Source organism: Tinamus guttatus, unplaced genomic scaffold (assembly GCF_059628265.1).
Source record: "Tinamus guttatus ecotype Peru unplaced genomic scaffold, ASM5962826v1 Tinamus_guttatus_pri_ptg000364l, whole genome shotgun sequence".
NCBI classification, from domain to species: Eukaryota; Metazoa; Chordata; class Aves; order Tinamiformes; family Tinamidae; genus Tinamus; species Tinamus guttatus.
The window spans coordinates 1,972,935-1,988,442 of NW_028288898.1; the positions used below are offsets into that span (position 1 = coordinate 1,972,935).

The 15,508-nt window shown below is 45.0% G+C and overlaps 1 protein-coding gene across 1 annotated transcript in view; it reads left to right on the top strand.

The window, feature by feature from the left end:
* LOC104580216 (glypican-5-like) overlaps window positions 1–15,508 on the top strand; it is a 269,794-nt gene that overhangs the window by 42,820 nt on the left and 211,466 nt on the right. The window contains exon 3 of the mRNA XM_088530217.1: window positions 13,977–14,671. Coding sequence (XP_088386343.1) covers window positions 13,977–14,671 — 695 coding nt within the window. The remainder of the gene's footprint in view (window positions 1–13,976; window positions 14,672–15,508) is intronic.

Sequence of the window (15,508 nt, forward strand, 5' to 3'; positions counted from 1 at the left end):
TGTTCTTGATCTTTTTTGGTTCATCAGCTCTTTCTCCCTCTCCTCCAAGCGCTTGCGCAGGCCGTGGCTGTAGCTTCGTGTGTGTCTGTTGTTCCCATGTGTGGCGTTTCAGAGGTAAGAATCGGGTCCTGTTCCCCAAGCAGGGTTGCTGTGTGGGAGAGCTTTCCGGGCCGCTGCCGGGCTGCTTTTCGAGGCAGGTGGGTGTATTTCTTCATTCAGGAGGGCTCATGTGCTAGCACAGCAGCGACTATGCCCTAAATTCAGGGTCTGCCCCGAGGGGCTCCGCACCTCCTGGCCTGCACAAACACCCGGTTAGTTTTGTCGAGGACTCGGAGCTTAGGTGTTTGCAGAGCCACATTCATTGCTATGGAAAGCTGAAGAAAGGGTTGGAACTTCAATTCTCAATGAAGAAGGAGGACATGTTAGTGAGAAGTTAAAATGAACAGGAGCCAAGACTAATACTCGGAATTTCTGAGGAGAAAAATTAACAGGGATTTTAAAACAGACCCAATTTCAACTGGGGGGCAAAAGTAGCTGCAGCTTTTGCAGCTCCTGGTTGGTCACCTTGGCTAGTGAAGGCCAAGGGCACAGGGTTTGTGTGGGGACTTTCCTTGGATTTCCATTTTTCCTTTCTTTGCTCTCCATACTTGCTCCTTGAGCACTGAGGCACATGCTGGATGGTGAAATGGGAGCAATAACTCAACACGTGTTTGTAAGGGCAGCACCCTGTGCCTGTGGGCAAAACGTGCCCGTGGAAATGATGCGGCTCTTGGACCTTTCTGTGATACCTTGGACGTGTCTTTCATTTTTCATGTTTTGTCTTTATTATGTTCTAGTGGCAGCAGGTTAATTGTGGGCCTGTCGGCACAGAAATCTCTCGCCCATCAGGCAGCTGGTGGCAGGAGCCACAGGAAACGGAGGGAAAAAGTGTGCTGCTGTTTCCTGTTGAGATGCCAGTGAAAGCACATTTGATTTGCAAACTTTAAAGGAGGACTTGATGTCAAATTTTGTGTATTAACTGTGTGCTTCAGGAGTCCACACTGGGATGGCTCTCAGACCTGCTGGGTTTTGTGCATGCGGGGAGTCCCTTTGGATTCAGTAAGGCTATCCAGGAATAAGGAGTTACTGCTTTTGTACCCTACACTCTGGGACTGCAGCTATTTGTTTATAGCAGATAAGCACTCTAAAAGATGATAAAAATATCCAGATAAACCAATAATAGAATTGTGTATTTGATCACACATGATGTGGGAGCTCTTCTGCAGGAGAAAGGTTTCATCTTCTGGCAACGTAAATGACAAACTCATAAAGCACTAGTTAATCCTCACTGTGGCTAGATAAGAATCTCAGTTACTTTCAAAAATCAACTTTTTTTAGCTGGTATGAGAATTGTGCATCTGTGAACTTGTATTGCTATAAGCCCATGCTCCTTGAGTAGGCAAGCAGATGATTGATTTTAAACAGCTTATTCTATGCTGTTTGCTTTCCTTAAAACATCTTCTGTAAGATAGTGATTTTATTGTTGCTTGTTTCCTTTAACCTTCACAACTCTTGATGTCAGCAGTAAAAAATGGTATATGTTTCCAGGTTTTTATTGCTCGCTGTCCTTGATGTTTCTGAAAGCAAAGGAATCCTCAAAAGTTTCACTTTCATGACCATATGATATTCATTAACGATAAAAAATATTTCAAAGATAAATTTGCAAGAAAATGGGATTCCTTGGATTTTGAAGACCTTTAAATCAAACTTTTGGCATGCTTTAGGTATTTTGTGATGATGAATGCATTCAGAATTCCTTTCAAAAGCAAATGTACATTTAAAAGAAAGCAAGGTAAATTACTGTTATAATTGCAGTTTTCATATAAAATGTCTATTGATTCACAGACCATTGAAAGATGCTTCACTCCATCATCATGGAGGGACAAATTTCAATATTCTCTTACTTGGGGCAGGACTTTACTGTCTGAGCAATTGCCAGGTAACTGGGCTCTTAAAATTTTTTGTTTTGTTTTTATGGTTGCTTGAAATGGGAAACAAGTCTCATATGTCTTGACCCATTATATTAAAACATATGCCACCATTTCAGGAAAAATATGTTTTTTGTAGGTGCCTTTTTCACTTTTAGGCAAATGTATAGCATCTACATGGCAAATTCTAGCCAAGAATGTTACTGAATAGGATTTCTAAGAGTGCTGTGAAGTTTTCTGGGCTTAGAACTCTAGGGACATTTGCTGCTACTTTATTGCACAAACATATATAGCTAAAACAACTCCCAGCTTAACCACTTGATAGTGACAGCCGTTTTAGATGCCGCTGCCGTTTTTGATCCGGAGATCCTAACACTCATCCTAGTTGTTTCAGAAGCCTGTATCTGTATTATATACACTTGAATTTAAATGTGCAAGTTGCCTGGTGCTCCCAGGGGAGTTTCCCAGTGGAACTTGAGACTCTACAGGAATGAAGAACGTCGTGACCAACTTGCATGGGCGCCCTCTCATTGGCACCATGTCAACATGGTTTAAATAAATGGCTGTGATGAAGTGTATAAATTAAGTTTTAGTTTAGACGTGGTAGCTCCTTACGCACACCACACATGGTCATTGAGTAGAAATAAAGTAGAAATAGCATCATGTGGGAAAAGGAGCGGGAAGCCAAGCGAATCCATATGCTTAAAGGCAAAGTTCAGGAGGTTATTTGAGTATATGAAGTATCTGTCAGAAAGGGGAAATCCAACACTAGTGAATGCCAGAGAGGAGGCGCAATCCAGAGCAGGCAGTGAGAGAAGGAAACTGGGGGGGTCCAAGGTGGAATTTGAAGAGCAAAGTCCAAGATGTGAAAACAAACAAGGAGAAATTCTTGTGGCCTGTCGAAGGCAGGAAGATGGTGAGAAACTGGGTAGGTCTCCCGGGCAGGATATCTGCACCCTGGGGCTGTCAGCATGGCAATGCTGCGAGCTGCTGGTGGGTCCGGACTGTGTCCCTCTGTCCTCTTGTCCTGCATGGCTGTTCCTCTGGGGCACTGCCTTTGGCAGTGATGCCTGTATGGTCTTATTCCAGCTGGCCAGAAGATCCCAGAATAAATTCTGAGTGTTCCCTCTATTTTGGGGTATTTTGTCACTTCTGGCTAAATCAAAAGTCAGTTTTTGGGCACCAGTGGCCATACTGCCTGGTGGACCTCAGGGTCCCAGCGCAGCTCAGGTGGTCTCCCTCACCTCACCTTCCTTCCTCATGTGGCAGTTTCCCAAGTATCAAATCTCCCACGTGGCCTCTGAAGAGAATATAGAAAAACTAGTCCTCAAGGTCATATCCCCTGTAAACTTGGAAGCTTTTGCTTTTGCGTTGTGCCTCTGGACTGCTCTGTTAGCTTTTGCTATATGGCTGTGTGGAGACCTCTCAGCCCTGCCTCCCTGAAATCGGGGTGCGGACTTTCGGCATCGGAGCATTCCATTTTAGGGCTGCTTTGGAAGCATCTTTAATTGGGAGGAAGCTCATGGTTCTTGCAGCGCCTCCCGTCTTTAGGGCATAGAGAGACAGGGAAATGTTTCCAAGGGAAGCTTTTCCAAGCGCTGCATCTCTGTCTCTCAAGGCACTTAGGTTAAAAGATGCTTGTGGCAGGGCATCTGACTCTCTGAAGAGTTGGGTGTTTCTGTTGTCCCCAGGCACATAGGACAAACAGCTCCTTCCACTCCTCCCATCACAGGGCTCTGGGGAAGGGAGGCAGAGAGTCTCACTTAGTTTTTTATAGTCATTTACTTTCCTGGCTTGGCTGAGTAAGATCTGTCTCCTTTAATTGCTGTTCAAGATGACATTTGTTTGCACAGGTAATCCAACCCTGAAGACCTCTAGGCTATGACACTTCTTTAGATGGTGGACACAACTGGATTTGGGACCCTGCACTCGTGTGGTGCTGCCAGGGCTGGCAGTAGGGGAACTTGGCAGGAGCTCTTGCAATAGAGGTATTGAATAGAAATGTATGTGGAAAAGTGTGAGTAATGGCAATCGGAGATGTCCCTGCGTGGATGGAGGGAACATCAAACCTGGATACGGCACTCGGGGCATCCTGGAGCTGAGATGATGTTTAGCCCCGAGTGGGAAGCATGGGCCCAGCGGTGCTGTCGCAGCGAAGAAGCAGCAAGATGTGTTTGGGTGGGATCCTGCAAGGTTTTTAAGGAAGGGTATTTCCCTGAGAGTGGAAAATTTTTGACCAAGGCAGAATATGCGAGAGCTGGTTTGTAAACTTTCCCAGGGCAGAGTAATTGAATCAGCATGTGAGTCTTGCTTACAGTTTTATGAATAAATAAAACCTTATGGAGGGGTGCTGTGATACAAGGTGAAGCTGAAGACTGAAGCAAGGGAAAATCCTTCCCTCGTATGAGATCTGTGGAACAAAGCAGCAAGAGGTGGTTGTTGGAGGGAGACCTTCTGGATTCCAGGTGACTTGGAAGCTGAAGGCTCTTTTCCATCATTTTTGGTGGAAAGCTGAAGTGTGTACACAACTATGCAGGGATTCTGTAGATTAAGAACTATTGCAGAAATAGGATAAACTTGGACTGTGCCAAACTGCTGTCTTGAAATCGGTTTTAAATACAATAAATGCATGTGCCTTTGGGGCCCAGGATGGCTTAGGCATGATATCTGTTATCCCTCGTGTGTCAACCCACCAGTCCTTTCGTTATTTGGCTGCTTGGTCCTCCTTTCCCCCTCTCCTCTCAATGCTGCCTAAAGGACTGACCCCCCTTGCATGCTGAAAAATCTTTGTTTATTGCTTTTAAAAAAAAAAAAAATCTGACGTTTCAGAGCTTTCCTCTTCCCCTCCTATTAAAATTTCATGTTTACTTTATACATTTTGGCCAGGCTGAAAATGCGGTAACTAAATGACTAGGGTACAGAAGGTGACTTACTTTTATTGGTTCCATGTGACCTGAAATGAAGATAAGCACGTGATGAAGATGCCTGAAGATGATAAGGTGTGACAATTTAAACAGCTGGTTGTGGCCCTATAGGCTCAGTAGAAAGAGTTTCTTAAAATATACCAATTGTGCAAAGTTAGGACAGAAATTAATTACTAAATTTAGAAGTTTCTTTGACAGTAATCCTGTTCTGCGGTTTGGGAGGCTCTTGGAACTCTTTTGAAGATGAGCAGTTGCTAATGTTGGGTCATTCCAGGTGGATGCCTGATAGAAGCAAAAAATGTGTTTAGGCGCTATGTCCAATTTGTCTGTGGAGTCCTCTGAGCTTTACATATGAAGCCCTGTTAACCCATTCCCCTCTCTATCGGTGCATGTTTTTGCTTTGGTAACATGCTGTAGTTTTACAGCCCTGTGTGCATTCACAAGGCTGTGCTTTCCTCTACTGGCTTAATGGGGGCTTGCTAAGGCTTAGCATACTGCGTGCCCAGACTGCTGTTTGGGTGCTTTTGTTGTGAATATTTATTTATTTGCTTGGTTCTTGCCAAAACTGCCTGGCGAGGGAGCACTGCAGGTAGGGGCTATCAGTAACCGTGCTGTAGTCCGTCTCCTTCTAGCTCCCTTGTTCATGGCAGAAGTCTGCTGGCATGTAATAGTTGAGGGGTCTTCATCACCAACATGATGCATCTGCAACTCTTAGGCTTCATTATGTTGTTGAGTAAAAGATGGGGAAACTTTAAGCAGAACTATAAAAGCAACACACATGCGAGAGGCTTTGACAATTGCCTATTAAAACCTCAGTGTAAGTGATGCATTTGATATTCCAACCAGTGTTTCTACAGTTGGTTTTCCATCTTTAGTGGCTTATGAGATGCCAAATACTCTTAAGCAGTAGAGGAAGCAGTGAGGTGAACTATAGCACATTCCCACAAGAGTCAGGTAGTTGTCTCTGTCCATGCCTGTGCTTGGGTAGATGTTTGAGAACATCAGTGGTCCTCAGCAGATTGAATTTAAATACCAAACTGAATAAAGGCCTCAGTTAATGCATTTGATATTCCAACCAGTGTTTCTGCAGTTGGTTTTCCATCTTTAGTGGCCTATGAGATGCCAAATACTCTTAAGCAGTAGAGGAAGCAGTGAGGTGAACTATAGCACATTGCCACAAGAGTCAGGTAGTTGTCTCTATCCATGCCTGTGCTTGGGTAGATGTTTGAGAACCTCAGTGGTCCTCAGCAGATTGAATTTAAATACCAAACTGAATAAAGGCCTCAGTTAAAGACGTGAGCTTCCAGAGTGGAAAATGAGAGGATTGCACCTCCTTCAGGGAAGAGACTGAAAGCAAGAGCAAGATGCGTCAGGCTTCTGTGAAGCTCCTGCTACCAAAATGCATGTTGGCGCTCTGGGACTCCCCTTCTGCTGAAGTTATGAACAGACTTTTTGGCCGCAGCTCTTGAAGGTCAGGAAGCCCAAGCAGGACTGCACCAGAGGGGAAACAGCGGCTTGCTTTTAGCAATCCTTGCAAGTCCTCAGACATGCAAACTTTAGGGCTTCATGGAGCTCCTCAGCACGATTCGGACAGGTCCTGGAATCAACTCACTTGGGTCCAAATCATCAAACTTTTAAAGGAACTTGCAATTGGTAAGGCAGATCTATATGTTTAACTGTTCCCAGCATTGTAACAGGCTGCCCAGGGAAGTGAGGGAGTCACTGTCCCTGGCAGTGTTCAAGAAGCGTGTCCATCGTAGATGAGGCACCGGGGGACATGGTTTAGCAGGCAGGGTGGGGATGGGTGTGCGGTTGGACTTGATAATCTTAGGGGTCTTTTCCAGCCAGAATGATTCTATGATTCTGTTTACTCAGGTCTAATTTTCTAAAACCAATCCTCAGCCTCCTTTGCACAATTCCTGCTGCTGCTACTCATAAATAACTAAAATCATGGACTGAGTCGTGGTCCCACCACCAGGCCCTTGGGGTTGAACAGGAGGGTGCAGGCGGCAGTTAGGCAGCTTCTGGCATTTAGACAAACTTGGAGAGTTTGTGAAGCCCTGTTCCTTCCAGAAGGTGCCTGGGGATATGTGGCAGCCCTGGCCAATGGTGTCACAGTGCATGAATTGGTTACAGCATTGCACAATTTTATGCATGTAAGAAGCAGCCTCATAGTTTTGGTTTGTGAGGTTGGCATTTGTCCTGAAATCAATGTGATTGGAAAATCTTGAAACTTAATCCTTCTGTATTTTTTTTAAACAGGGAATTTCTGGAGAAAAATAGACTTATTGATTTATTAGTGCTAATGGTCCATATACTTTCTGTGTGGAATAACTGGAGCTTGTTCCCCCACAAAAATCTGGCTGGCTGTCAAATCACCAGCATCTCTCCTTGTGCCAGTGCTGACCCATGTGTTGAACATCTGCCAGTCATTTTGCTTGAAGGAATTTGGGAGGATAATTTGAGGAGAAACTCTTCATAAAAGAAAAATATGTTCTGTTTTTGTAGGATTACTTTAAATACTGTTCCTCCTCTACTTTTCCCATTCAGAGGGCTTTTGAGAGAATGTGAGGATTTTAAAAAGCAACAGATGGCATGTTTTCTTAAATTTATGGTGGTTTGGATACAATGCCTATTGAAATCAGTCTTTTCCACTATTTCTTTTTAGTCATCAGGTGAAATTTTCTTGTGTCTGTAAAGAGAACTGAATAAAGTCAGCTTCTCCAAGCAGACATGTTCTTTAACCCCTTGATATGCTCTGATATCAGATACGTTTGCAGAGAACCTACAAGAGGGAAAACCCTGAAAACGGCTGTTGCAGAAAAAAAGAATATGAATAGAAGTGTATTTTCTTTAAGTATTGCCTATGTCTTGGATCCAAGATCAGTTCCTGTGCCCTTCATGTAAAGAGCTCTTGTGATGCATGTGGGAGCGCAGTGGAGTGTTCGCTGTGGAGCAAACCTGCTCCACACAGTGCCCGGTGCTGGTGTGTGGAGCATGGCATCAAACTGGATTTTCAGCCCAAATCCATATGCAGACGTCACGTGCGACTACGGGATCACTTCTGGAGGATGGTTTTTCCAAGGGATCCGTGTGACTTGGAAGCCCGAAGAGCAGGGCTGGGTGAAAGGTTTCTGTGGCCTGTGCTCTTGAAACTCTCATCTTTGTGAAGCTGGCCCTGTCTCTTGTGGTTATTTTTTTCTTAGGTTTTTAGAAGCAGATCATAACAGACCACCTAACTAATTCAGCTGGAAATCATGGAAGGGTTCGTGGCCTTCTGGAGCAGATGTATTAGTTTTCCTACCGCCAGCTGAACTCTATAATGAGCAGGTCGAGGAAGGTCTCCCTAGGGACCCTGTCTGGTGGCTCTCCTGTTAATGAAAGGATTTGCAGGAGAGTGGAGCCTTGCATCTGAGCAGGTCATCTTCCTGCTCTGTCTCAGGGGGCTTCAAAGGAGTCTTCTGTTTCTCTTTTTCTTAACAAATGCAAATCTAAAATATTTTGTCCTTTTTTAGTAGTCCTTAAAACACCAGAGATGCAGAGCTGGAATACCTGGGTTTGTTCTTTGTCCCTGTGTTCTGGCAGCCTCGAAGCACTTCCCTGCCAGGCAGTGTCAGTACGTCATGCAGCAGGTTTTGGAGGCGGCTTGCAGAGTTCCTTGGCTCTGATGGAGGTGTGCATCACGTTTGGCCTCTGCAGACGTGTTCTATTTGCTGCTTTGCCCGTTTGGAGGTAACAGGCCGGGTGCTCAGTGCCCTGTGGGCCACCCTCAGTGCAGTGCTGTGCACGAGGGCACTCTGCTTTTGGCCAGCCCTGCTGCCTTGCTCCCGCAGCCCTCGCGTGCCGGGTGTGCAGGGCACGCGAGCAGCAGCCGGCCACCGGCACGGTGCCCTCGCCAGCGGTGGCATCTGGCACTGGGTGAAATAGCTGGCACAGCTTCCACCCGCTCCATGGCTTGTGTTAGTGGGAAGGCTGCACAAGCAAGCAAGATCTGGCTGTTCTCCCTCGTTTGGGCAAGCAGCAGTATCTCTGCATGCTTGTCCTGTACTCATGCACTAGATATGTCCCCCTGCAATATGTCACCCAACTGAGTTGTCTTGAGTCGCTCAGACTGCAAGTGGGAACATGCAGTCTCCTATAAGGCTGTTTCAGTTTGGTAAACTACTTTGTATGCACAAAATATCTCACTCCAAAACTACTTGTAATAAAAGCAGCTTGCTTCAGAAATCCAAACAAAAAGTGATACCAACAACCTGTGGGATGAGATTGCTCGAGTGACTTGCCCTTATTTCAATCTTTAGGATTATCACGTGTGTCCTTCCGTCTTTGCAGACGAACATACCTGCAGTCCCCTCTTCCACAGAGGATTTTGGTAGAAATCGTATAAGTTTAGAAAAGTGTATAGTTAGTTTAACAGCCAAGCTGTTGTGCACTAAAAAGTGAGATGAAAGCAGGTGAAGCCTTGGGCCCTGGCAGCTTGGCTTGTTCTCAGCAAACTGAGCATCTGTCCTGGAGAAACCGAGGACAAAGCACCTTCCTCGGGCCCTGTACGATTCCTTCCTAACTCCATACTGACCCTGGGTCGCTGGGCCGGCCTGCTTGTCTTTTGGAGCTAACCATGTTTTTACAGCGTTACTCCAATGTGTTAAAGAAAACATAGCAAGAACCTTATTTGAAAAGACACCAGGGGCTTGGCTCATCCCATCAAGTGATAATCCGGGGTTGAATTTTAAGCAAACGTTCTCTAAGCTGTTTGTTTGTACTGGAAAGCCCTTTGATTTTTTTAAGGAGAAACACTGACACATTTTCCTCAGACCACCGTACATCTGTGCATGAGACTTAGCCTGAGAAATAAAGGAGAAGCCTTATTGTTCTGTGGCCAAAACTGGGTTCAGGAGAATATTTAGATCAAACTGTTAATTTGAGGAATATAGACAGTTTCTGTGGATTTAGCTGGAAACAGCTGTGGATGGTTACAGAGCTGTCACTCCAGGTTATTTTTCAAGTGCTTAGCGCTGTAACCGAGTGCAGGAATCACTCACAAGTCGCCTGCTGTAGCTGGGGCTTCCAATCATTGTTGTCCAGGCCGAGGGATTGATCGGATCCCTCGGATAACACCGTTCCTGCTCCCCAGCTCAGGTGGCTGCCAGACGGCCCGAGGGCTTTGAAGGTGGTTCTGTGAAGAGCAAAACTACTGATGTCAGCACAGGCAAGAGGGGAGGAACTCGGGAAGTTTGCTCAAGGTACATCATAATTTTTCTGAAGTAAGTGTTTTTAGAAAGCGAATTAAAGTCACAGAAAATGCTGTTGAGGCCCAGTTGCGGTTCTTATTTTGCTTTGACCCCACTGCTGCTATAACCGCAGGCTGATATTACTGAGTAATAGCCAACAGATTTGAAATGGGCAAATATGAATCATATGGATGGTCTTTGAATTCTGTTTTGCTGGAAGGAAAGTAGTATTAATAGCCCTGGTTTTGTAAAAACTTTAGCCACAGCCCTCAGGGCTTTTATTCTTCATTTGTGTCATCTTACCCCTCTGATACCAGAAGTCAATCAACCTTCTACTGCAAAATATTCCCGAGGAACTATTGGCTTTATTTGTCTGGCAGTGGAAGCGCATGGATGTTGTAAAAGGCTGATGCCACATCTGGACTCCAGCTTTTGGCTGGCCAGCAGAGCTAGTGCTGCTCTAAACTCTCTTTAGAAAGAACGAGTAATTGCAGCCTGTAATTGCAGTTTGTAAAAATAATATACAATTACGTTGAAATGCGGTATGCAGAAATAATAAACAGCTAAATTTAATTACTGTCTTGGTCACTGTATTCACAAAATGCTTGAAGATGAAATAAAAATAGTGAGTTTTTCCAAAGTGAACCGAGCAAGCTAGAACATGCAACAAGTTAGTGGAAGATTCTCTCTAAACTCTCCCATACAGTATTTTTGCTAGGAGGATTCCCAGGACACAGGAACTGGCAGGGCCCCATCACAGTGCTCGTGTGGAGCTTTCTCTGGCTGCTTTGGCAAATGCCTGTGCAGCTCATTGCGCCTTTGTGTCATTATTTTAACGACGAACCCAGGAAGGCTGCTGGATCTGGCAGATGTTTGTCTGGCGTCGCTATTTCCAGCAATTTGGGTATATTCCCTGGCACGCAGACTGCAGAAAGGGTTACTTGATTTCATGGCAAGATGAGTACACAGAGCAGGGCATCACTGCTGTTCACTGGCCCCTTCTGTTATTAACATTTATCCCAGGCCTGGGCCTGGATTTTTCCGTATGCATCCCCAGCCTATAGAGCAATGAGGCCATATTCAACCTGGTGGTATCACTTCCATTGCTGATGCTCCCAGGACCAGGCCAGCCAATCCGAAGGGGATGGATGCACTTTCATTGCTTTCACCCTAGCAAGTGAGTCATATACTGTCCTCTGTCTCCCAGTACAAGATTTAGTGAAGGTGTCTCAGTTGAGACCTCTGGTTTATATAAGTGTAGCCCAGAGCACTGCTCAGGAGAATCAGTAACGTGTGCCAGTGAAACAGCATATAATAAGATAGGAAAATGGCAGTGATGATGATTTTCATAGAACCTTTTTGGTAATTCTTGAAGGCTCTTTCCTAAGATGGTGGAGTGGTTTCCTTCACTTTCCTATATGCCACAGCAAGTAAACTTAAAAAATAAATAACTTGCAGAAAACCTGTGTCTGGGGAAAACCAGGGAGCTGCTGTTTGTCCAGGGACAGATAGCCAAATAGATGGTTCTTCTATGCACCTGTTAATTTACAAAAAGTAATAGCAGTGATACTTGAATTCCCAAGCTTGATTTCTTCATACTGCAGCTTCTGCTTTAATTGTGCTTACCTAGTAGTAGTAGTATTCTTTTAACTGTAAGAGCATTATTGGCTTGAAACTGTTGTAGTAGATGAGATGATCAGGACAGCTCTTTATTTTGTAAAGGAATATTCGAGTTTATGAGAATATTTACCTTTATTGCACAAAATATCTTATTTCTAGACAAGTTAGTGTTTAGATAAGAACAACATCTATGCTGTTACCCCTGGAAGATGCCAAACTTGGCAAAGACAGCACAGTTTTGTTGCTGAGCGCAGTGTGGCCAGAGGAAGTGCTGCTTTTTGCCAAAATCTGTAGGCTGCTGTTGGTTTCCTCAGGGTAGGACCTGTCCACGCCACATCTGGAAACCAGCTGTGGAGGGGAGCAGAAGCAAGGAGCGCTGTTTCCAGCGGGCGGGCTTTTCTCTGGCCAAAACATTCAGCAGCAAACCTGGAGTTTGTTTTCTGCATGATGGATGTCTTATTTCCGTGAGACTGCTGATATCATTATGTTTATTCCAATGTTAATTATTTCTCATCAGCTTCAAGAAGGGCAACTGTGCTATCTATAGAAAGGCTGCCCTTGTAAAAATAAAAACACACGGGAAAAGCAGAGTATTAGCAGAGCTCTGAGCTGCCACTCAGCGTGATGGCTCAGGGCAGATCGGAAGGAAACCTTCGTTCTTTGACTTTTTTTTTGCTGCTTGTAAAGAACGCAAAATAGCAATGAAGCTGGGAGTTTTAAGAGCGTATTTTCAAAATTAACTTAATGCCTTAATGGAATTCAGATTTTGTCTTTGCAAACGTAGCACCATTTGTTTTATTTTTATATTGTTTTCAAAGTAATCTTAAAAAGATCTGGGGGGAAAAAAGTCCTGCTTATGTTACTGTTTGCTGTCCAAGGACTCTGTTCTTATTTTTGTAAGTATTTGTAGCGTTTATGGCATATCCAGAAAAGCAGGATTCTGAGGTTGCTATCATTTCTGTTGTCTAATGCGCATATGGGTGGGAATTTCTGCTGTGTACATAGTTCTTTTTGCATCAAATTGCAGTTAATATGTAGTTACATCCTACTGCTGCAAAATATTAGTGTGCTGTACTATATTTTAGCAAACCATAAAAATGCAGAAGGTCTAAAGGACTTGAAAGCATTAAAAGGAAGCTATTGTTCAACCAACTATAGTTTTCTGTCATCTTGTAACTTGTAATAAATGCAAGATGTTGGAGGGAGAGGAGCCAAATATTAGTGTGGTCCCTAAGAGACCAAACAAATAATGGAGCTACTTAAATTTGTCATTCTTCTGTCATGATTACACTTAAATCTAAAATGCGTGCAGATGTTTTTCTGTGTGGATAGATTCCGTGCTTGCTTCTGCTTTTGGTTTATTGGAGGCTGTGAAATGTTTCCAGTCAAGCCCCTGTTATCGTGGTTCTTTTTCGGGAGGTCTCCTCAGTTCGAGCGGAGCGGGTGCCCTCGTGGTGTCAGGGCCTCACACCCAGGCGAGGGAGGACGAGAGCAGCGAGCGCTGCTCCTGCCCAAGCTCCCCTTGAGCCTTATCCAGCCTTACCTCGAGTTGTGTTTTGTGTGTCAGCTTTGCCTAATCCTTCATGCCAGTATGTATTTGCTCTGCCCATCAACTGTCTAAAGCTGTAGAAGGGTGTGTTTTATATATCCAGATAGACTGTAGGAGGACATGGATGCCTTATTTTTTTCCTGCAGGATTTCCTAGCAGTTAGATCATTTGGGATGGAAAGTAAATAAAATGTTAAGCTGTGATTACGTTGTTGAGGTAGAGCTTTCATAAACTATTAAATCAGTGCAGTAGTGGTAGCAGAGTACAGCTGTTGAATGGAGATTGGCCTCTCTGTGAGCTGGCAGGATGGACGTGCTGAGGGAAGATGGTGCGGAGATGAGATGTACTCTGGTGTTTTAGGTGTCAGTGCTTCTTGGTGCCTAATGCTGTGCAAAGTTCACCAGACCAACAGATAAGAGTTTGTGCCCTTTTATTAAATGTGGATGTTATAAATTATGCAACCCCAGTGCCATGCTGGTGATGTGACTGGTGTCCTACAGATTCATGGCTTGCTGATTGCTCTTGTAACCAGTTACCCCCCGTGTTGTCCCACAGGTGGGACTTGTCGTGTCAAGAGTTTTGCCTGCTCAGGGACCATTTTGGAAGAGCTCTCTGAGGAGCTGAGATGCCAACTGTTTATTTTTAACCTCTGATGTCTTTCTCTCTCTTCCCTCCCTTTTTCCAGAGGCCTTTGAGTCTTTGCTTCGCTTGGCGGAGAACCGCACGAGTTCCTTGTTTGAGGCCGCCTACAGACCCATGGCCAAGGAGGCCGCGGAGCCGGTCAGGGAGCTCTTCACAGACCTCTCCCTCTACATCCTGGGCGCAGAGACTACCGTGGAAAGCGCAGTCCTGCGCTTCTTCGACAGCCTCTTCCCTCTGGTGTACAGCCGCCTAATAAACCCCGGAATTACAGATTTATCGGAGGACTACACGGAGTGTCTGCGGCTTACGAGGCAGGACATAAACCCCTTCGGCCGCTATCCCAAGAACCTGGTTACGGAGCTGTCCAAGTCCCTCTGGGCCAGCAGGATGCTGAGCCAGGCTCTCGGCCTGGGCATCGAGGTGATAAACACAACGGAGCACGCGGCGCTCACCAAGGAGTGCAGCCGGGCGCTGGTGCGGATGCAGTACTGCCCGCACTGCCAGGGCCTCACGCTCATCAGGCCCTGCGTGGGCTACTGCCTCAACGTGATGCGGGGCTGCCTGGCCGGCGTGTCGGAGCTGGACGCGCCGTGGAGGGAGTACATCTCCACGCTGGAGTTCCTGGCCGGTGAGATGGCCGCCTCACACGACCCGGAGGCGGCGCTGGCGGGGATCCGCAACGCGGTCAACGAGGCCGTCCTGCACGCGCAGCTCAACGGGCCCCAGCTCTCGGCCACGGTGAGTGCTCGCCCCGGGGCTGCTGGCCCTCGGTATTTGAGGAAGAAACACTGGACAACTCTGTTCCTTTTAGTTTTGTTTTTGTTTTCTGTTTTGTTTATGCGTTCGATAGCCTCCAGCCAGATCCTGGCTAATAGTCGGTGACGATATTATAGGTAATTATGGTGGGATTCGCTAGAACCTTCTTGACAGTGGAAGAAACAAAATTGGCTTGCTCGAGAAGCAACCGTGCCAAGTAGATAGCCCTGGCTTCTTTGTATATATACAAAACAAAAATTGGCATGTACTGTAATTGATACCAGCAGTGTATTTTCGTACTCTAAAGCCTATGTATTAGCAGTCTAAGAGCTGAGCTCCTATGATTTGGGAGCATTTGCACTGTGTGTGAGGGTATCCCATGATAGGGATGTCAAGACACACATTTTTTCATATTTTTAATAACTTTATTTTTATGCTGACTATTGAGACACCAGAAAGGGAATACAGGCCTTTGTAACTTTTGTAAGTTTGTGAACTTACAAAAGCTTTTTCCTTTAGTTTTGCCCTTCCTTGCCTTTTTCCTTACAAAAATGGAAAAGTGGGGAAAAAAACATGAAAAATCTTCATTATCAAATGAAGATTATCAAATTTGATTATCATAATCAAATGAAAGACTGTGTATCTTTTGTCTGTGGTAGGGTTTGGAGGACAGAATTACGATAAACTAATGTCAACTCATAGCTGATGGGTTCTCTCAAGATGTTGAAGATTAGATAGAAATTGTTGAAATGACTAATAATTCATCTGGCTGTATCCATATTAAGCTCAACATAATTATCAATAGGAAAAATGCAGCAG